The following is a 22530-nucleotide window of genomic DNA, read 5'->3' on the forward strand; positions in this document are numbered from 1 at the left end:
TTTCTTTTAGTGTTTAGTCATATAAATAATAGTACTTATTAGTCGTACTTATTTTAGCAAATTAGTAATTTTAAATTATGTTTGTTTTCATTATGGCTTATTAATAATATTTATTTTATGCGATTTTGTTATCTTTCTTGTTGAATATTTTAGCACAATGCCACGACTCATCTCATATTTATATATGTTATTTTATAGAAAAACACCTTATATAGTTCTGTCTTACTAAGATTAAAGAAATATTTGGAGCACAAATTCTATGTTTTGTGCTATGAAGACTTTATGAATTTTTTTTTTGAAAAAACCCGAAAATCCGAGATTAAAAAACTCGAGGTTTGATTTGGTCTTTAGATTTAATAACCCGACACAATTGATTTGGTTTAATAATTGAAAAATCCAAACCAACCCGACCCATGTACACCCGTACTCACAAATGGACGGTGACACGGAAAATGAAAAAGAGATATAACAAATTGATCCAAAGTAGGACGAGTAGTTAAAAGACCATATTTGCAACTTGCAAAAGTAATCCATTTCCAGGACGGAAATAAAAATTCCATTTCCACGGCTAAAAGCCTAATGGCATGAAGGAATATACATGGACTTCTTTTTTCAATAACAAATAAAAAAGGAAAGAAAGAATTAAAGAAACTCAAAAAACAAAGGAAAAACAACGCTACCTTCTCACCAAGGAGCGTTTCTTCTGTTTCTCAAATCGATCATCAAATTATAGTTATGGAATAGCTTGGATCTGATTCGCTTTTGGAGAAAACAAAAGGCGGAATGGGACAAGCCTTTCGCAAGTTATTTGATACCTTCTTCGGCAACTCTGAGATGAGGGTAAATGCCCAAACGCACTTTTTATTTTTCCATTTTGTAACTAAATTTCATTACTTATGATTTTTGCCAAATTAAGTTCCATATACTTCCCAATTCCACTACTTTGGTTCATGATTATGTTAATCTTAAGTGACCCTGACTTTTGATCCGTGTCTGAGTTAAGAGACGATAAATTTTTCTATTTTTTAGTTTGTCTTTTTTAGCTATTGGACTGTTACCTTACTTTTACCTTATGCAAGCTAGCCGGACTCCACCCTCGTTAAAGAAAGAGGTCTTGAAAATACCTCTTTTAGTCTTACCTTAACTAAGAGTCTTGTCTAGGTTAGGAATTTAGGGGTAGGAGTTATATATAGTTGTTGTAAAGGTTTCTTATGATTATTAATTTGAGGTAAGGGTGGTAAATGGGTGGGCCCGGGACTAAATGGCCCTCGTGGGCCGGTTCTATGTGGGCCCGGGACTAAATGGCCCTCGTGGGCCGGTTCTATGTGGGCCCGGGCTTCGTGGGCCGGGTTTAAACGGTCTCGGGCTTCGTGGACTTTTGGAGGTAACCGGACCGGGACTGGAACCACGAACTAATGGTCCCGAGCTAAGTGGGCTGGGCTCGGGCCTAAGTGGGCCTGTCCTTTTTTTTTTATCTAAGGCAATTTCTTGTAAATTATATATATATATGTAGGCCTAAGTGGGCCTATTTTTTTATCTAAGGCAATTTCTTGTAAATTATATTATATAGTTGTGACTTAAAATTTTTTAATTCAAATTTAAAAGACAAAATATTGTAAAAAGATATTCAAAAGAATGCATTATAATTTTTATTATTATGACATTAACAAAACATGTCCCAATCTTTCTTAGTCTCTCCCCCCCCCCCAATGGAATGAGCACAACCAAGGTGCTAATACCACCATTGAGAAGAAAAAGAAACTAATCAAGAAGTGCCAAAATACAAGTTACGTATTAATTTTACATGGTATCTCTTACAAATTTCATAAATCCATCAAGGTTCAAGGGAATTTCCCTTGGTGGTGGCGGAAAAGAAGCTTGTTCATCACTGCTTCCGGGCGAAGCTGCATCCTCCGCAAGTTCAGCTAGCATTTCTTCGTAAACTTCGTCTACCTCTGGTTGCGATTCAACAAGTCCAAAATTTCTTCGTTCCGAACGGATCCAGTCTCTGAAAAATACTGATTTTTCCAAGCTCTCCCTCATAGACGCTCTATAATCACCGAGTTAAGGTCTTGCTTGACTGAAAGCGCTTTCCGATGCCACCGTTAAAGCTTGAATGGTTAAAATGTCTCGGGCCATCCTTGAAAGGATCGGAAAGTGTTTTTTCTTTGTCCTTCCATCATTCCAAAAGATTAAATGAGCCGTCGGGATTCACTTCCTCAAGTCCCTGTGACAAATAAACTTCAAGCTCATTTAGTTGTGAACAATCACTAGTGGGACAACCTTGAGAACCCCTGAACTCGGTCCAAGCAGTAAGTGCTCTTACTCCTGCAGTTCTTTTAGATGATTGAGAACTAGAAGAAGAAGGAGTTGGAACATCTGGTCTAGCATTATCTATTGCAATTTGATAAGCACTATAAATAGTTAGAGCATTTATTTTAATTGAGGCTTTTGCGTCCGAAAGTGTAGACAACTCCTCAGCTTCAAGTGCTAAACCATTATAAATAGATTGATACCAATATTGAGGACCACCTAATTTCATAGTAGGATTTAACAAGGCAGCAATACCATAAATAGGGGGAATAGGAAAAAAATATTTTTTAAATTTCATTCTCATAGAATCAATAGCTATTTCATAAATTTTCTCACCCTCTGAAAAATAAGCAAATAAATTTGCAAGATTTGCAAGATAAACTAAACAATTAGAAATAGTAGGATAATATTGCCCAGAAAATTCATTTGTAGCAACATGAAATCTTTCTAAAAAATCTACAAGCATTTTAACATTAGCCCAATCCTCATTTGTAAGGTGCTCATTATCATCACTTACATGAGCATTAAACGTTGAGTTTATGGGGTTTCTATATTCATATGCAACAACTAAACTTTCATACATGTAATTTCATCTAGTTGGACAAGGTTTAGGAACCTTTGTTTCTCTTAGGCCAAATTCATCGCATCTTTTAAAATATTCTCTAAGTCTACTTCTACGGTTTGAATAAAAAAGCCGGTAAAAAGCCATTTTAACCTTTTCAATTTCAACATTTAAAATTCTCATACCATCACCCACAATTAAATGGTAAATATGACAAATACATCTAACATGAAAAATGTTACTAAATGGAGGATTTAATGTAGTGGTAAGCAAGGCTATAACATTAGTGTTACTAGTAGTATTATCCATTGAAATTGACATTATTTTATTATTAATGCAAAAATATCTACAAATATTCGTAACCGTGCTAGAAATAAACTGCCCTGTGTGACGTGAATTAATTATTCTATAAGCAATAATGCGCTTTTGCATTATCCAGTCCTCATCAATCCAATGACTTGTAACACTAAGATAATCACAGTCATTACTACTTCTACCAATATCAGTAGTAATAGCAACACGACAATTAATATGAGTAAATAAATAGCGCAAATATTGTTCATATTCATGTTTATATTTATAAATATCGTTCTTTACGGTTGTGCGAGGCCATCCTTTATAAGTAGGATTAAAAACTCTTCTAATATAATGCATAAAGTGAGGGTTAGAAGGAAAACTATAAGGTAAACACATAACAGTAACAATTTTTGCCAATTCTTCCCTATCTTTTCTTGGGTCATAATATAAAATACCACCGGTAACAGTGTTAATTCCCGGTTGAAATTGATTTGACCCGGTACTATGGTCAGGCTGACTAGTTGGACTTGTCCCTCCAGCCGCAGCTTTCATTTGAAAATATTTAGCTTTATCTTGAGGGTGTATCATTATGTGTCTCCTCAAATTTCCCGTCCCCCCGATCAACATAGTTAAAAGCTAACTCTTTGCCACAAGTTTTATATTTAGCTTTATTTTTTTCTCTTATTTGAATAAAAAATGGCCAAACAAGAGATGTTTCAGCCCGGTTAGAAGGTTGTCTAGAAAAAGTAGGGGTAGTAACTGGGGGGTCAACCGGAGCATCATTTGGATTAGTTGGGTTAAATTCAGCAACATGACTAGTGGGTGTATCATCATCCGGTTGCGTTTCATCTAAATCTATTTCCTGCTCATCTTCTTCATCAATAGTTGAGTTACCATAAAGAGAATTCATATATTCATGATCTAAGTGTTCACCACCTCCAACATTATGCACATATTGAGGAGGAATAGATTGGCCACTAGATTCACCATTCTTGGATTTTTCCTTATTTTTACTAAACATTTTTTTAAGGAATAAGCCATCTTAATTATAATTATACAACGTAAATAAAACAAACAAAACTATAATATTAAAACTAAAGAGTTGGAATGAGTTTACCGAATTGACCTACAACTTGTTGAAAATTAATTATCGTTGAAGACTTGAATACTTCAATTCATCAACTTCACAATTTTTCACACAAGTTGCAACAATAAAGTAACCAATTTTAGAAGAAAATTAGAGAGAGATTGATAATTTTGTGAAGAAAAATGAAAGAATGAGAGGGTATTTATAGTTAAAAATAGGAAAAAAGTGTAATTATAAAAAGTTTGGGGGGGGGGGGGGGGGTTAAATGGCTATTTTATAAATAGTCAACGGCTATTTTGGCAGAAATAGCGGCTAGATTTTAAATGGGTAACGGTCAAATTTTTTTGTGGGATTTTTTTTTTATAATGTAGCCGTTGGGCCCGTTTTGGACCGGTTAGGAACAGTTGAACCGGCCCACTTAGGACCCTGTCCTGGGCCCAAACAGTCCCGGTCCTAACGGTCTTCTTATATGAACCGGCCCACTTGGGCCTGCACCTCCCCTTGGTCCCGGGCTTAAACGGGTAGGCCCGTTTAGGCCCACTACCCATATGGGCTCGCAGGCCTGGGCCGAGCCCGGGTCTAACCGAGCCACGTGCCAGCCTTAATTTGAGGTTTAACTCCATTTTTTTGGGATTTTCTGTTCTCAAGGTTTTAATGACAAGTTCTTCAATTTCCTTACAATTTAATAGCTTCCACTCCAACATTTTATACTTTTTTTTTTTGTTTGGTCATTCCTGAGTGGATGCTACAACTTGAATCTTGGGGTTCACAATCTTAAGTATATAACACACGAGCTACATATTTTTGTGGAAATTGAGTGATATAAAGTAATAACATGTTTGAGGTTGCTGAGGAATGAATGTAATATGCAGGGTTGAATTTAGCTTTAAAGCGTCTTCATGCGGCTTATGGAGAAACTATCAGCCTTGGGTTTTCATATTAGTTGTATATTGTGATTTTTCTGAACAGAGAAAGAGTAGCTTTCACTGTATTGTATAGGCGTCTTTGAACTGGTTGACATACATAGAGTTCACCAATCTGTGAAATGATTTATTCTTTGTATGTGTCTACGTGAGTTGGAGAACTTGGGGTTGATTTTTTTGTTTATCGCCTATCCCAACATCTGAGGTTTAAAAGACTTGCCATTGAGGGAGCAAATTGAGTATAAGTACTTAGAAAATAAAGTTAAATATTGGTGCCTTAACAGAAAGTTGTCTGTTGGAAACAGATAAAGGATGCCCTCATAACAAATGGCAATTATGATTCTCTTTTTTTTGGGGGGGGGGTGGGGGGTGGGGGGTGGGGACAACTTCCATTTATCAACTTTTCTTCATTAGCACATTACTGTTTTCTTCCTTCTGGCACGCTGCTGTTTGTGGTAGTTCTTGTTCATTAATGCAGTTGCTGACTTGCTGTGCTTTTCAGGTTGCTTCCTTTCTGACTTCAATTAAATTCACTGCTGTAACTAATGTTTAAACCCGATCTTGGAATTCACTCAAATTACTTGTTTTCTCTAAATACTAAAATTGAATTCATTAAAATAGACAATAATATGCACTGAAGCTAGTTCAGTAAGAACCAGTGAGAATAATCTAATTGCACCCATTTATGTCCTATGTAGGTGGAATAAAAAGTTAAAGTCCTTCTCCCTTCAATATCATTCTTTTTCATTCTTTTTCCTCTAGGATGATTTTCCACTTAGTGCAGAGTGCCAGCTACCAAGTGGCTTGATATTGCTGAGGGACCTCCCAGTTCTGCAAAGGGCCTCTAAAGCAGGCGGAGTAAACATGCAAAGAACCTAAAATGGCCATCTTTAGATCATTAGACACCTTCAATTTGTCAGATATGATCCGGTCTTTACCATCATCCTTATTTTTTTCTTTTCAAATAGGTAATCATCAAAAATTTCGTATGAAGTTCTATCTCTCATGAACCATGTTCTGCCTTAGGTTATTAGTCTATAATGCAGTGCCCACATTGCTGACAGCATGGGGAGGGGTTTGGGGGAAGGGAATGGAAGAGTTTCTTGGAGGCAAAACCAATTTGTTTCCCCAATGACATTTACCCCCTCTATTGAGAATAATTACTAGAAGTTGGTAGATTTCGTAGCAGGCTTAAGCATGCAAGTGATGCTTATTTCTTATCATCCATGCAATCAGTTTTCATAGGTCATGGCCTTATGTTCACTGCATGACTTTTGTCTCTGATTATTTTCTTAGCAGATTATTCTTGTCGTATGTGTACAATATCTTATACATTTTTGCTATGTTTGCTATGATTTGCTTCGCATAGGTTGTAATGTTAGGGCTGGATGCGGCTGGAAAAACAACTATATTATACAAGCTGCATATAGGAGAAGTTCTGTCTACAGTTCCTACTATTGGTATGCAAATTGCTTTAGATCTCGCTCTCAGCGGTGTGGCACTTGATTATTAAAATGTGTAATTGGAGCTTCAATTCAGGATCTGATTGCATCAACATTGTTCTCAACATGACAACTTTGTTTTTTTTTCCAATTTCTTGATTGCTTGATGGATTTGAAGTTTCAACTAATTTTAATATGACCTATTAATGTCAAATGCAAAAAATATAAAAAGCACCAAGATCTGAAATATATGATAGATTTTATGAGCACCCTACATAGCTAATAGGGGGTTGTTTCCTTCTATATTCAGAATGTATATCCAAATTTTGGCAATAAAAATGCTTTTTCTTATTAAATAAATACTCGGTAGATTATTAATGAATTATCAGAGAAAATGGGAATTTTTCATTACCTAGGATATGGTTGATGTTGATAGATGTGTAAGGTAGGATTTGCTGAGTATTGTTGATTTTGTACTATTTCAGTTCACAAAATAAAGTGGATCTTCATTACTAGGAGAACTACATGTGCAATCTTTTGTCTGAGAAGTATTCTTAGTTCATTGAAAATTGCATCAACACTTGTTACAAAGAAGGTACTTTAATAGGCCATGCTAGAGGTAGTTAAAAACTTCATGAACCGCATCAACACTTGTTACAAAGAAGGTACTTTCATCAACACTTGAGGCCATCATTTAAGATGACATTGTAGTGGTTGCAGAAGGCACACATTGGAATCTCAAATTTAGCAATGGAAATTCCTTCCTGTTTGGTATATCACAAAGTTTTACAGAAATGAGTAATTGCACTGTGACATCAAGTGCATGCCTGTCTATGTAATAGCTGATTGTATATGCATGGCATGCAGGTTTCAATGTAGAAAAAGTCCAGTACAAGAATGTGATTTTTACTGTGTGGGATGTTGGTGGACAAGAGAAATTAAGGCCACTCTGGAGGCATTACTTTAATAACACAGATGGACTGGTAACTATGTATATTATATTGTATCTGCATCGACTTCTATGCATCTACTGCTGAGTTTAATTTTAGAATAATTAAATGCGAGAGGGAAAGGTGAATTTTCTCTCTTTTAGTTAGAAAAAGAGGGTGAAGTTTCCCTCCTCTTTTTCTTCATAGGTAGTACTACCTAAAAGCCAAATAGGAAGCTTAATTCCTCGAAGAGTTGGAAGATATTCTAAATGAGAAAATGTGTGAATGTGATATATCATATGAACATGTCATTACTAATACGTAAGTCCACTCCCATATCAAAAACCAAACCTACATCTTCCCTTTTATATGAACTATATTTTTTTTTTGATAAGGTAAATTGTATTAATCAAAAGGGAGAGAACTCCCGTATACAGGAAGTATACCAAAAAGTAGAGAATTTACATCATAACATGATTCTCTACAAAAAACGCCCAATATAGAAGTAGGGGCTATATGAGTGCACAAAAAAGCGATCAAAGATAAAAGACTATTCTTAAGATGTGAAAAAGGAGACTCAATCCCATCAAAAGCTCTCCTATTTCTCTCTCTCCAAACTATCCACTTGAGAGCTAACGGGGCGAACTTCCACGCCTTTTGCTTTCTTCTTCTACGGAAACCGGCCCAACTATATAACATTTCCTTTACAGTGCTTGGCATCACCCATTGAACACCAAAAAGATTCAGGATTGCCCTTCACAAAGCCGAAGACATAGGGCAATACAACAAAAGATGATCAACTTCTTCCCCTGAGCTTTTACACATGTACCACCAACTAACAAGTGTAATTCCTCTCTTTCGCAGATTTTCAGCAGTCAAAATCACTCCCCTCGCCGCTAGCCATGCAAAAAAGCACACCTTCGTGGGTGCCTTAGGAATCCAGATCGAGGAGTATGGAAAAGTGGCCTCGTCTCTCACCAACATACTCTGGTAAAAGGATTTTATGGTGAACAAACCATCGCCACACAAAGCCCATCTCTAAGAATCACAAGATGGCTGGGGCCTGTGTTGCCCATATAACATTGTCAACAAATCTTGGAGCTCCGCAATCTCCCAATCTTGCATGTTCCTTCTAAATGAGAGGTCCCGTACTACCTCCCGTCATGCTCCTTACGAATCTGTTGGACCATCAATTCCTTCTGGTTTGAAACTCTGAAGACGTCGGGGAAGGAGACCCTCAGAGTATTCTCTCCACACCACCTATGATTCCAAAAGCTGATTCTCCTTCCATCTCCCACCCTGTAAGTGATGTTGCCACTGAATGCTTTCCAATTCTTCATGATGTTCCTCCCATGCCACACCCGAAAGGTGCTGTGATTGCCTTGGTCCTCCAACCCCTTCCTGTGGAATCGTACTTTTCTACTATGACCTCCCTCCATAGAGCATACTCTTGTACCCCGAATCTCCACAACCATTTCCCCAACAAAGCTCTGTTGAATACCCTAAGATCTTTTAGTCCAACTCCACCCCACTTCTTTGGGGAAGTGACTGTCTGCCAATTCACTAGATGAAACTTTCTGGTTCCATCCGCCGCATCCCAAAGAAAATTCCTTTGAAACCGCTCCAGTTTTTCTGTGATGCTCACAAGAGCTTGCAACAGGAACAAGTAATAAGTGGGCATACTCGATAAAGTGCTTTTAATAAGCACTTTCTTACCGCCTTTTGACAAGTACCGTTTCTGCTAGCCTGTTAATCTTTTTTCAACCCTTTCGATCACTGGATTCCAAACCGTAGTATCCTTATGCGAAGCGCCCAATGGGAGATCCAGGTAAGTAGTGGGAAGGGAGCCCACCTTGCATCTGAGGACATAAGACAAAACATCAATGTTAGCAACCTCACCCACCGGGAAAATCTTGCACTTGCCGAGGTTGATTTTAAGACCTGATACTATCTGAAACCACTGCAGGACATGCTTCAGGTAGGTCAACTGATCCATATCGGCATCGCAGGAAACTAGGGTGTCATCCGCAAAGAGCAAATAAGAGACTCTTCGGGCATTGAGCACCCCGATCGGAGCTGAGAATCCTCTCAAGAAGCCTCCGCCCGCTGCACGATCCATAATTTTACTCAGAGCATCCATCATTAAAATGAATAGCATGGGGGATAGGGGGTCACCTTGCCTGAGACCCCTGGAGCTGCCAAAGAAACCACACGGGCTACCATTAACCAGGACAGAGAATCTGACTGAGGAAATGCAGAACTTGATCCATCCCCTCCATCTTTCCCCAAACCCCATCCGCATCATAATGAAATCCAGGAACTCCCAATTGACATGGTCGAAAGCCTTCTCAAGGTCCAACTTGCATAGTAAGCCGGGTTCTCTATTTTTCCTTCCGGAGTCTACAAGCTCATTTGCCGCCAGAGCAGCATCCAGGATCTGCCTACCTTCCACAAACGCATTCTGGGAGGACGAAACAGGCCAGTCAAGAACCTTCTTGAGTCCGTTGTAAAGCACTTTAGAAATAATCTTGTAAATGCTCCCCACGAGACTAATAGGCCTGTAGTCTCTGATACAAGATGCACCTTCTTTCTTAGGCATAATAGTAATAAAAGAAGCATTGATACTTCTCTTGAAAACACCATTCACATGGAAGTACTCAATGGTTTCCATCAACTCCCCCTTGATGGTGTCCCAACAGAGCTAGAGCTAGAAGAAGGCCAAGGAGAAACCATCAGGCCCGGGGGCCTTATCACAACTTGACACAGCCTCATGCACCTCCTCCTCCTCGAAAGCTCTTTCTAGCCACTCACTGTCTCCCTCCCCTGTGTGGTTGAACTCTATTCCCCCGAAGTCGGCCTCCAACTAACTTCCTCTTTGTATAAGTTCTCATAAAACCCCAGTATCGCCCCTTTTACCTCCTCCTCTCCCTCAATCCTCACCCCATCCACAACTAAGGATTCTATGAAGTATCTCCTTCGATTAGCAACTGCCACCCTATGGAAAAACTTGGTATTCGAATCCCCCTTCTTTAACCAGAGCGCCCTCGATTTTTGCCGCCAACTAGTTTCCTGAGCTATTGCTAACTCGACTATTTCCCTCTTAATATATGAACTATATTTAACTGCTTGCACATCTTGTTTATGTAAAATGGTAACCATATCTGCTTACAAATTGTTTTATTGTATACAGATTTACGTCGTTGACTCTTTGGATCGAGAGAGAATTGGAAAGGCGAGGCAAGAGTTTCAGGTTCCTTTTTTGAACCTTTATCTCTTTGATTCAGGTACTTCTTGGTGACTTACCTAATGAAATCTCATTCTTAATGTGTTCTCAGGCCATCATCAGAGATCCTTTTATGCTTAATGCCGTGATCTTGGTTTTCGCTAATAAGCAGGACATGGTAAGTTTGTCATATCAGTTGGCTTGTGCATCAACAAAATGCGATTAGTTGCTTGTTATCTTATTTTCTCTCTTTAAGTAATGTTGGAGCATAAACTAATAGGTGAAAACTGCTAAATAAATCCAAGACAATAGATACTCAAAGATTTCGACTTTCCTAGTGCTGCTTTTACGATATAATTACATTTCTTAAATATAACAGAAGATACTCAAAGATTTCACATATCTTATGTCCTGGCATTTGTAAGCTTTAACATGCTGGTTTGTTTATTGAACTTCCCTGTGCGTGGTCCAGAGCTGGCATGTGATGTATTCTGGTGCTTGATTAGTGACAAAAAATTGGTGTGGTGGAGTCTGTATCTAATACGAGAACTAAGAAACAGCTCCTCCTTTTTCCTTATCCTTTCTCACCAAAACCTTCCGAAAGTAGACCTTCATAAGTCGTAACCATTGAATTGTTTGGGCTCTTCCTAAATGGTCTGCAACTCTGAATGTTTATTTCTCATGACTGATCAATTATAGAAGATATATATGACTTTTTCATGAAGAATAGGTTCTTTGAAGTAAAAAGCCAAGCTGAATTTCTTGAAGTATTACCCCTCTATGGTTATCAATGCAACCCATTCACAAGGACTATGTCATTACTTTGGAAAAGTTTCACATCATTATATAGCGTTACCTCTTCTTTAACTCCAAATTGCCAGCAGAAAAAGCAACATCTGCAACTGTTGCTTTTTAGGAGGCAATCTGCAGTTCCTAATTATAATTCTGATATATAGATTCCATCAACATCTGCAACTGTTGCTTTTTAGGAGGCAATCTGCAGTTCCTAATTATAATTCTGTATATAGATTCCATCCGTCAGGAGGATAATATGATAAATAAAGATGTAATACATAGAATTAGAATAGGATGACTGAATTCGATATAGACGATTCATGTAGCCGACCCCAACTAGTTTTGAGATTGGGTATTAGTTGATTGATTGATTGATTGAGTCTTGGCAACAGACTACCTACGTTGACCCAAAGGGAATGGTGGGAAAAGTGCCAAGGGCTATGACCTAATGGAATTTTTCCAACAAGCAATAATGGTATGGCAGAAAATATCACTTGGCCTAGTTAGAGCATAATAATATAGAAAGTAATTAGGTGCAAAATAATTAAGATGAATTGTCTGCTCTTATTTCATTTTTTGGTGTAAGTAAGAATTCCTAGATGATGCTGAATCTTTGATTATAATTATAGAATCCTTGTAAGAAGGGCAAGGAGATCTTGTTGCTTCATTTGGAATGTAAATTGGTTCTACACAACCTTTTTGCACCTGATATATAATATGTTATTTTTCTCAAAATAGAGCAGGATAATATGGATTCCAGCATATTTTTCCAAGTTTTACTCTTGGTTGGAATCTATACTAGTTTTTGTTTATTATTTATTCATTCTGGGTGCACAAAGACAAATGAGAATTTTCATGTAGCTAGTCCATGACCATGAACTTTAGCAATAAGTTGATGTGGCAGGTAACAAAGCAAACAGGCAGGTGAAGAATAACGAATTGCCACAATTAACCAACTAGCAACTGCAGGATCAAAGAAAATGTATTGCAGTTGCTTTTCCCTAATAAGAAACAAACATGACTTGCAACCGAGGGTTATTTGATAACTAAACCTCTTTTTAACTGCAGGAAGCCCTAAACTAATGAAAGAAGTGTAACCCAAAAATCTTAACCTGTGCTAGTAATACTCAAAATTCGACTACAATGGTGCAGAGCTGGCAAACTTGGATCTTGTTGGCTAGCTGCCCATTGTGCTGCACTAAGTTCTGTTTTTTGGAGTTGGTTTTATAAAGATTGGTGTCTAAAGCTTAAGAATGCTATTATAGTGTATTCTCTCTTAGCTGTGATTTGAAAAATACGTGATATCCTGATTGAAAATAAATTATCTGATTTCCAATCAGGAGCCACTTTCTCTTTCCATACAACAATAACATACCCAGCATAAGAGGGGTCTGGGTGGGGGGGGGGGAGGAGGGAGGGGGAGCTGTATACGCAAACCTTACCACTACCTTATGAAGGTAGAGAGACTGGTTCCGATAGACCCTCGACTCAAGAAAAACATAATCACAATAGTTTAGATAAGGAAATACAGCAAAGGAGAATCCATGTAAAGAGAAGCAGTAACCACAACCGGAAAAATGATAACCGAAGCAAAAGAAAACATTAGGTAGTATTAGAAATCTAAGAATATGAAATACGAGAATACACTAGTACTACAGGTATAGAAAAACAATATAGGTACGAAAAATATTTATGCTCGACTACTTATTAACTTATTACCTTAATCCTCAATCTCCACACCTTCCTATCGAGAGTCATGTCCTCGGTAAGCTGAAGATGTGCCGCGCACTTCTTCGGCCTACCTCTACCTCTTCTTGGCCACCATAGCTAACCTCTCACCCCTCCTCACTGGGGCATTTGTGCATCTCCTCTTCACATGTTCGAACCATCTCAACGCATCTTTCCACCACGGAGCCACTCACACCGCTCACTTTCTCTTTCCATCTCACACATAATCTGCATGCCAGTTTTATTATGCTTGTGGTTTCTGCTTATGTCGCTTTTCTGTTGCATTATGACTGCTGGGTAAAAAGGTGTATGGTAGGAGGTGAAGTAAAAGAAGGATGGCTGTCATTCACCTTTAATTCTCTCTTCTTTCGTTTCTTTTTTTTGTTGGGTGGATAAGCATCCACTTTTAATCCTTCTCATTTCATTAAATTGGAGGGGGTTTTGCCCATAATTCAGTTTTCTATCTAAAAAAACTTGGGGAAATCAGGCGAATCTCTTCAAGTCTCTCCTAGTCTATGTATGTGTGTGTGTGTACACACCCCTCTATCCATCTTCTTCACTTGTGCCACATAGATGTTTTATCATCTTGAACTTTTCTTTTTCTCCAAATTTTGGTCCAGAAAGGAGCAATGACCCCAATGGAAGTGTGTGAAGGCCTTGGCCTCTATGATCTAAAAAACCGAAGATGGCATCTTCAAGGCACATGTGCTCTTCGTGGGGATGGCCTATATGAGGGACTGGACTGGTTATCGAGTACTCTAAAAGATCTCAAGGCCGCTGGGTACTCTTCAGTGGGCACTTCATCCTTCTGATTGATCAGGTCTGCACTTAGCCTGAATGTCTTCAAGGGTGTTGCTGGCATCCATAACCTGCTAATCTAACTTTCATATGCTTTTGCAGGCTTACAAAAGAAGAACCCCCCTTTTGAGGGACAAAACTGAATACCCTGTCGTCTGTAAATTGAAACACCTGAACTCTCATTGACAATCTTTACTTTTGGGTCTGTGCTTCTGATGCAGTGGAGTACAATAGGCACTTGATTCCTGGCCTAGGTGAAGCTTGATTTTTGGTTCTGTTGTATGCGGAAATACGGACCTTGCAATTGATCTTTCCCGTACACTAGAAATGTATCTTTTGATGCCTACCTTTTGTATTTTCAGTATGTATACTCCACATGAAATGAGTGATTACTGATCTTCCTTACAAGCATGCCAAATTTATCCACCCTGCTCCCTAAAAGATTTGTGCCTTTAGATGTTGATATCATTCTAGTTCTTGCTTCTCGTGTATTGTTGAATAGTTTATCTACTACATTCATAGTTTATCTACTACATTCATAGTTTGTCATCCTGTTATGCTTTCATAAAAGACGCATGTGCTGAAGTCAATATTAACACTTTAAAGTTTATGGGTTCTGAACTAAACACATGGCTCGTCTTAGTTGCTTATTTCACAATTAAATGCTTATTTCCTAATCTAGCTCTTGCTTAAGTTGTTTTGGCGGAATATATTTTATGAAAGGACCACCTGAAGACCGTTTAAATCTTGACGCTAGGTGACGGCTGGAAGCGCTTTGACATGTTAATAAATCTTTTACATTTTCAACTTATTTGACATGGTTTCTTTTCTATGCTTTTCGCCTTTGGCGATGAGTTTATTGAACCTTGTCGAGAGTTTGTTTTAGGATTGCATTTGTTAACTTGTGATTTTCATCTTCTCTGCTTCATGTGATTTTGGGTGACGGTTTTACTTGACGAATATTGAGAAGTGCGTAAAAGAAAAGTTTTTTTCAGCAATGTCACACCCAACATTTAGTTTCTTTGATTTCTGCCGACCCTTTACTGGGTCAATAGTCGAACTTAAGAAGAAAGGCAACGTCAACGGATATGTCAAGTGTTTAACTCATCTGGAGAAACAACTTATCAAGTTTGAATAGGGGATTCAATCTTCCTTCAAAGAAAGATTGCAACTGTTAAGAGGGTGCACTTTAAGTTATATCACCTCCTTCACACTAGTTTCATAGATATTTTGCTGGTTATGATCAATCATAAGTAAGCAGTTGAGAGATTGACAAAGAGCAATATGTATGAATAGTTTTACTTTCCATATATAAGTTTGAAAAACTCTAGGAATACAAAAACAAGAGCGATCAAAATTTTGATATATCTCTGGAGTAGCAAACCAAGAAGGTTTGCAAGGCTGATCCAACATCGCGCTCAAAGTTCATTCACTGGCAGGTGGAGTGGTCTGCCTTTTATAAGCGTTTAATTTTCAGTGTCACTGATCAAATAATTTTCTGGAAGTGTTTGCAAGGCTGATCTCGAGCTTGGCGCCTGTGAATGAAAAAAACACTTTAATTGCCTTCACAAATATTTGAACATCAACAACCTTTTAAGAAAGGAACACACAAATTAAAAAGAATATCAGTTGATGTTGTTCTCATACTTGATTTTAGCAACCTCCTTTCCACTAGGATCTTTTGTGACGCTCTTTCAACATCTTTGTAAGCTTCCTCAAGCTTAAATCTTGCAAAGATTGCTTACTGTCATTACCAGCAATGCCTTTGTAGACTGGTTCTGGGATAGCATTAGGTATGAGAGAAGCTTGGGGAGGAAGAGCATGAGCAGCAATATCCACATTAATTGCAGCATGATCAATTTCAGATTCTTCCATAGGTTCTTCTCCAGCAACTACTTCTGAAACATGTAAACACTGCTGACTTCCTCTCACCTTAACCTCGCACTCACCTTCCTGGGCAGCATCATCAGGTATGAGAGAAGCCAAGGGTGGAAGACCATGAGCTGCATTATCCACATTAGCCTCAGCATAATCAACTTCAGATTCTTCCATGGGTTCTTCTTCTTCTTCTGCAACTTCCAGACCATGAGCTGCACTATCCACATTAGCTTCAGCATGATCAACTTCATATTCTTCCATGGGTTCTTCTTCTCCAGCATCTTCCATGTTAGCTTCGGAAGCATCTTTCAAACACTGCTGACTTCCACTCACCTTAGCCTCCCCCTCACCGTTGAATTGCCCCAACGAACTCACCTCATGGAAATCTATGTTAGTGTCTCGATTGACACTTGCAGGTTCTCCCATCAACTTTTGCCCTCCTGCAACATCAGTATGATTTAAGTGATCTTCCTCCTCCCGATCATTTTCTGCCACAAAGTCAGATGTATCATCACAATGGGGCATGTCCTCTTCATGCGGCTGCTTCATCAGGATCACATTAGTGATATCGGAACTTCTCTTGGTATCTTCACCCAAGTTCTGGCTTTTGTTCTGAAAATCTTTTTCAGTTTTAGCCTGAGCTTGATCAATTTCAGATTCCTCCATGGATTCTTCACCAAAAACTTCTATTTTAGCTCCTGAAACATCATTCAAAGACTGAATTCCTTCAGATGCCATTTCTTTTCCATTCTCAAGTTCCTCTGTTTTTGACATATGCACATCTTCAGATCCGAGAAACAATTTTGTTTAATTACCACAAAGCACGAAACAATTCACTGTACTAAGTAAAATAAGATTGTCTATACAACAGAGATGGTGATAAGACAATTGATACAAAAAGTAGACGGAAGAAGAATATATACCGCTTTCTTGAATCTTTCTACCAATTGAGCACATAAGCAATCAAAATAAATAGACAACAAAACCATTTAATTCATATAAATAGTATTGCAGAAGACTGGAGCAAACAACAACATACACTGAGAACAGAGCAATACATACCATTGTTGTTGTGACCAAGTGGTACTTCCTCTGAGCCTTCTTCTGCTTTTGTATCTAACACAACAACCAGGTTATTGTTACTTTCTTGTTGAAGAACATCTTCAGTTTCTATTTCATTTTGTACCAAGGTATTTGAATATTGACCTGATACAATATCTGATTCATTATTGATCTCCAAACTTTCTAACGTTTTCAATTCAATACATGTACTGTAGTTGTCAGTCAGAACTCAGACACCAAGTAATGTTCAGGAAAAGAAAAAGGTCAAGGATTACTTGTGCTTGCGGACATTACCATTTTTGTCTACTTCTTCATTCTTGTGAATAGAATACTGCTCAGAATCCACCTCCAAATTTTCCTCAGTTTCTTCAGTAAAAGCATCAAATGTAAGGGTTCCTGACATTTCATTCTCTTGTGTGCTCTCATGCATTGGTTTCCCAGCTATCCTTGCTGATCGACGAGTACTGTACACTTGCCTAACTGAACTTGCCTTCAATTCTTTTCTTTGGCTAGTTAGAACTGCTGGTGTCTTTGGCACATCTTTCATTTCTCCCTGAATCCAATCCCCAATTTTTTCTTTTGGTTCACATTCCTTCATTGCGGATTCCAATTTAGCACGAACTGAAGTTGCTGCAGCCCTTCTTCTGGTAGTCGGCAATGCAGGAGTCTCATGCATGTCGTTCTTGGCTTCATCTACATCTCTGACCACCTTTCCTCTCGTTATGCAGCGACTCCTAGTCAAGGTCTGCAAAGTTTCTGGGTCATGTTTGATTGCTTTTCGTTGTGTAGCTCGACGACAAGTCCGAGGTACACTTGTTACTATTTCTGAGTTCCCAGGAGACTCCATGGATGAGTTCGCAGTTTCAGATTCACATGAACTCAAGATTTCTTCAATACTATCAACCTGTACATAAAAACAATACTAAATTTCCTTTCTATTGTACAATGTCAACATACAACTACATAAACATGTTATAAGCAGCTATAGGTACCCAACTGTGGAAGTACTAATCATGCACAACTTGGGCAATAATTTTGGGAACATAGAATCATAATTAAAAAAGTTTATGGTTTGGGGCATGGAGAAGAGTAGATTTAGCCATACTGCTCCACAGGGCCGGACCTAACTAATAAGTTAAGTGTTCATCTGAATCCATTAGCTTTAGCTCAAACCTTGTAGTAGTTAAGAATCCACTAAATACGACATACAATTCATAGATTGCGAACCAAGCAAATCAAATGGGTTGTGGTAGAATTTTGAACTCGAACTCATAAAATTCAAATCCTAAATACCCTCTGCTGCTCCAATAGAAAGTTGCACAAAACACTTAAGAACCAACCTAAGGCCTTAATCCATTCCACTATCGTAACTTAACAGTCATTGGTGTTGCGCACATATGCAAATATTTAAAAAAATGTTTCCAATAGTTTCAGCTTTTAGATTAGGTGGTTCGCACAATCAAACAAACATGAAGGAGTGTTAACATAGAAATTAGAGATCAATAAATCATTTGCAGATTAAATTAATAAATAAATATTAACTAAATTAAATCAATAATTAATCCCAGAATTGTTAAATCAACATACTGGAGCTTCCTAACAATCTCAGATTCAATCTAATATCAAGGGTTAAAGCCCCAAAATATAAGCTGGAAATAAAAATCATTTTGCAGATTAAAAGAGATACTACTAATATTCCTTTCGCTCATTCAGAAATGAAACTGAAATGCTGCCTATCTTATTTACATTTTAAAACAAATTAAACAATTTCACAATACAGGAAATATAGCTTTTTAATTGAAAGAAGAAACTTACAAACTCGAGGGACTGAAGAGCGTCGGCCATGGCGACATTGGTAAGGTTAGCTGGAATTTTGTTCTTCTTGCAAAGAGCTTGTAGTTCTCTCCTTGTAAAGCTGTGGAAATCCATCTCTCCCCTTGAAATGAAACTGGAACTCAATACTTGTGTGTGTGTGTGTGGGTGGGTGGGTGGGTGGGGGGGGGTTTACTGACGGCAGTAGGGATGAGAGTGATGAGAAAAAGGAGAGGTATATATATACATATATATTATTACTTGTGTAGGTGCAGAGAAGGAAGGAACCCTTGTGAATATGACCGTTGGAGCGTGCATTCAAAATTTTGAACCTTGGGCTGCGCCGAGAGAGACTTGTAAACCCTAAGCATGGGAATTGGGCTATAAGGTGCTGATCTTCAAATATTGTCCTCCTTTTTAAAAGTATTTACGAAAGGGAAAATACCATCCATGTCTATTCATGAGTAGCTTATTAAAATTGGTCAATTCATAAACTATTACTAATATTATCCAAATATTACAAATATTAGCTAATTAGCTATTTGTAGCAAAAAAAATGTCAAACTTTTGCTTTCTTTTGAGTGTGTATTATTAGAATAGATTGGACACATCTTAAGAAACTTGAATCTCAATTTTGAAATGATTTGGTGGAGTTTTGAAGTGGTTTGAATTGAAAATTCAAAATAGAAGATGAACATGAAAAAAATAGTGTATCATTATCACATATGTTTCATATTTGTTCTGATGTATATCACATGTATATCCATGTATACCTACGTGCTATATACATGCGTGATACCTGTGTTGCAGAAGAATTTTTTGAACTTGATTTTAACTACGAATTTTGATACCAAATCAGTCCAAATCACCTCCAATCTTCCTCAAATTTTGTATATTGACTTATCTATATGTTTTCAATGAATCTCAACCATACCCATTAAAAAATGTCACAACCCGAATTTTCCACCCTCGGGAGTCGTGATGGCGCCTACTCATGAAAGCTAGGCAAGCCGAGTGTTATAAAATTTATTACCCTTTTTGTCAAGCCTTTTCAATAGTTCAATATAATAAGTGATCAAACAGTGGAACAAATTAAATAACCAGAAATGCGGAAGACGAAAACTTAATAGTTTAACCAAACGTTGCTACATGAATCCGAAATACAACACTACCCAGAATTTGGTGTCACAAAGTTACGGACCATCTACGAATACTACAAATATGAATAAAATATACGAATCTGTCTCTGAATAAGTAAAAAAACTAGAAGGAAATGATAGAAAGAGATGCCAAGGCCTGCAGACGCCTACATGACTACCTCGGGTCGCCTGAATGGACTGAAGACAACACCTTCACTGCGTTCCGAAAGCTGCAGCACCGGGATCTGCACACAGTTCAGAGTGTAGTATCAGCACAACCGACACCCTGTGCTGGTAAGTGCCTAGCCTAACCTCAGCGAAGTAGTGACGAGGCTAGGACCAGACTACCAAATAAACCTATGCAGTTATATCATATACATCAAAAAAATAAAAGCAGATATTTACAGTTAAAGATGGGAGGGAAAGACATGCTACAGGGAGTATCAGATAACAACAAAATACCAAAGAGGAATGTAAAGAAACCAAATTTTAATTGCCAACAAGAATAAGGAAAACAAACACAGTATTCACAATCATTTCTTTCTTGTTGCAGGCGTGCAACCCGACCCCATTTCATATATCTCGTTGCAGGCGTGCAACCCGCTCCCATTTCATATATCTTGTTGCAGGCGTGCAACCTGCTCCCATTTCATATATCTTGTTGCAGGCGTGCAACCCGATCCCATTTCAAATATCACTGTGGCGGCATGCCACCCGCTCCCATTTTATATATTACCGTGGCGGCGTGCCACCCGCTCCCATTTACATTTCAACATCAATCTTAAAAGAATCCCGACAAGGGAACATGAGTATAACAACAACATCCCGGCAAGAGAGACAATATCATAAACAACAATGTCCCGGCAAGGGAGACAATATCATAAACAATAATATCCCGGCAAGGGATACAATATCATAAACAATAACATCCCGGCAAGGGAGACAATATCATAAACAAATACATCCCGGCAAGGGAACCAACAATTATAATCAACATATTAAGCATGAATAAATCTCAACGGAGTCACAATAATTACAATGCTAGACCCACGGGCATGCTTGACACCGACGTATAGATACTCGTCACCATGCCTATACATCGTACTCCACAATTAACACATAGCAATTAAGACACAACTCCTAATCCCTTAACCTAAGGTTAGACCAAACACTTACCTCGAACTTCTACGGCCAACTCAAGCCTCAAACACCGCTTTTCCTTTAGAATTCGCCTCCAAATTACTTGTATCTAGCCCAAATTAATTTAACAACATCAATAAATGCTAAAGAATTCATACCCAATGCTTAATTATAGGTTTTCTATCAGTTTTCCCAAAAAGTCAAAAATTGACCCCGGTCCCGTTTGGTCGAAACTCGAGGTTCGGACCAAAACCTGATCACCCATTCACCCACAAGCCCAAATATGCAATTAGTTTCGAAATCTGACCCCAAAAAGGGTCAAATTCCAATTATTCACAAAGCCCTAACTCTACCCAAATTCCTAATTTCTACAATAAAAACCTTAGATTTTTAGATGAAAATTGATGAAATGCAATGGGAAATCGAAAGAAAAAGGTTTAGAATCATATAATGCTTTGGGGAAGAACTTGTTCTTTGAAAATTGCCTCAATGCTCTCTAGTTTTGAAAATATGAAGTTATGGACTCAATCCCGATTTGCTACTATTTTTAATTCACTGGACAGGCCTTCTTCGCGTTCGCGAAGGATCAGGCCCAGTTGCCTTCGCGTTCGTGCTTAGTGGCTCACGTTCGCGGAGCTTTAGCGCCTCAAGCCATCGCGTTCGTGGGCCAGTGGCCGCGTTCGCGTAGAACAAAAATCCCTTTCCCCCTGTCCCGGCCAAAAGGCCTTCGCGTTTGCAATAGCAGGTCCGCGTTCGCGAAGGGTAGCACCCCCAAAGCTTCGCGTTCGCGTCCTGTTTCTCGCGTTCGCGTAGAAGAAATTGTCCTTCAGCCTGAGTTACCTTTCGTGTTTGTGAGAGTCCTTTCGCGAACGCGAAGAACAAAACTCCAGAATACCAGAAACTGAAAACCTGCAACTTTTCTAAGTGTAAAAACATCCCGAAACCTATACATAATTGACCCGAGCCCTCGGGGCTCCAAACCAAACATGCATACTAACTCAAAAACATCATATGAACTTACTCGTGCGAACAAATCACCAATTTAATATCTTTAACAACGAATTTAGTATCAAAATCAAAGAAAAATCTCAAGAACTCTTAAGTTTCAAATTTCACAACCGAGGGTCCGATTCACATCATTTCAAGTCCGTTTCTTACCAAATTTTACAGGCTTGATCTAAACACCATATAAGACCTGTTCTGGGCTCCGGAACCAAGATACGGGCCCGATACCATCAATTTCAAATACATTCAACTTTCCAAAAACTCTAAAAATTTCAGTTAAACAATTTTCTTCAAAATTCATTTCTCGGGCTTGGGACCTCGGAATTCAATTCTGGGCATACGCCCAAGTTCCATATTTTCCTACGGACCCTACGAGACTGTCGAATCATGGGTCCGG

General features: G+C 38.3%; 2 protein-coding genes across 5 annotated transcripts; one reads left to right on the forward strand and one right to left on the reverse strand.

The window, feature by feature from the left end:
* The first annotated feature begins 584 nt into the window (after positions 1–584).
* Positions 585–14523, forward strand: LOC104217340 (uncharacterized). The gene is made up of 7 exons (XM_070150275.1): positions 585–840; positions 6552–6642; positions 7492–7607; positions 10744–10803; positions 10889–10954; positions 13920–14119; positions 14200–14523. Exons 1-6 carry the CDS (start codon positions 784–786, stop codon positions 14109–14111), a joined length of 582 nt encoding a protein of 193 aa, XP_070006376.1. The 5' UTR covers positions 585–783; the 3' UTR covers positions 14112–14119; positions 14200–14523.
* Positions 14524–15551: 1028 nt separating this feature from the next.
* On the reverse strand, positions 15552–19020 carry LOC104217341 (uncharacterized). 4 transcript variants are annotated; one of them, XM_009767569.1, is made up of 5 exons: positions 18853–19020; positions 17332–17941; positions 17038–17091; positions 15745–16673; positions 15552–15632 (listed from the first exon to the last, which is right to left on the reverse strand). In XM_009767569.1, the coding sequence occupies exons 1-4, from the start codon at positions 18964–18966 to the stop codon at positions 15769–15771; spliced, it is 1683 nt and encodes a 560-aa protein (XP_009765871.1). In that variant the 5' UTR covers positions 18967–19020; the 3' UTR covers positions 15552–15632; positions 15745–15768. The 4 variants fall into 4 exon arrangements, with proteins under 4 accessions (XP_009765871.1, XP_009765870.1, XP_009765868.1 ...); XM_009767568.1 differs by having other exon boundaries at positions 15745–16736; XM_009767566.1 differs by having other exon boundaries at positions 17038–17181.
* Positions 19021–22530: the final 3510 nt, after the last annotated feature.

This window comes from Nicotiana sylvestris, chromosome 6 (genome assembly GCF_000393655.2).
Source record: "Nicotiana sylvestris chromosome 6, ASM39365v2, whole genome shotgun sequence".
Classification (NCBI taxonomy): domain Eukaryota; kingdom Viridiplantae; phylum Streptophyta; class Magnoliopsida; order Solanales; family Solanaceae; genus Nicotiana; species Nicotiana sylvestris.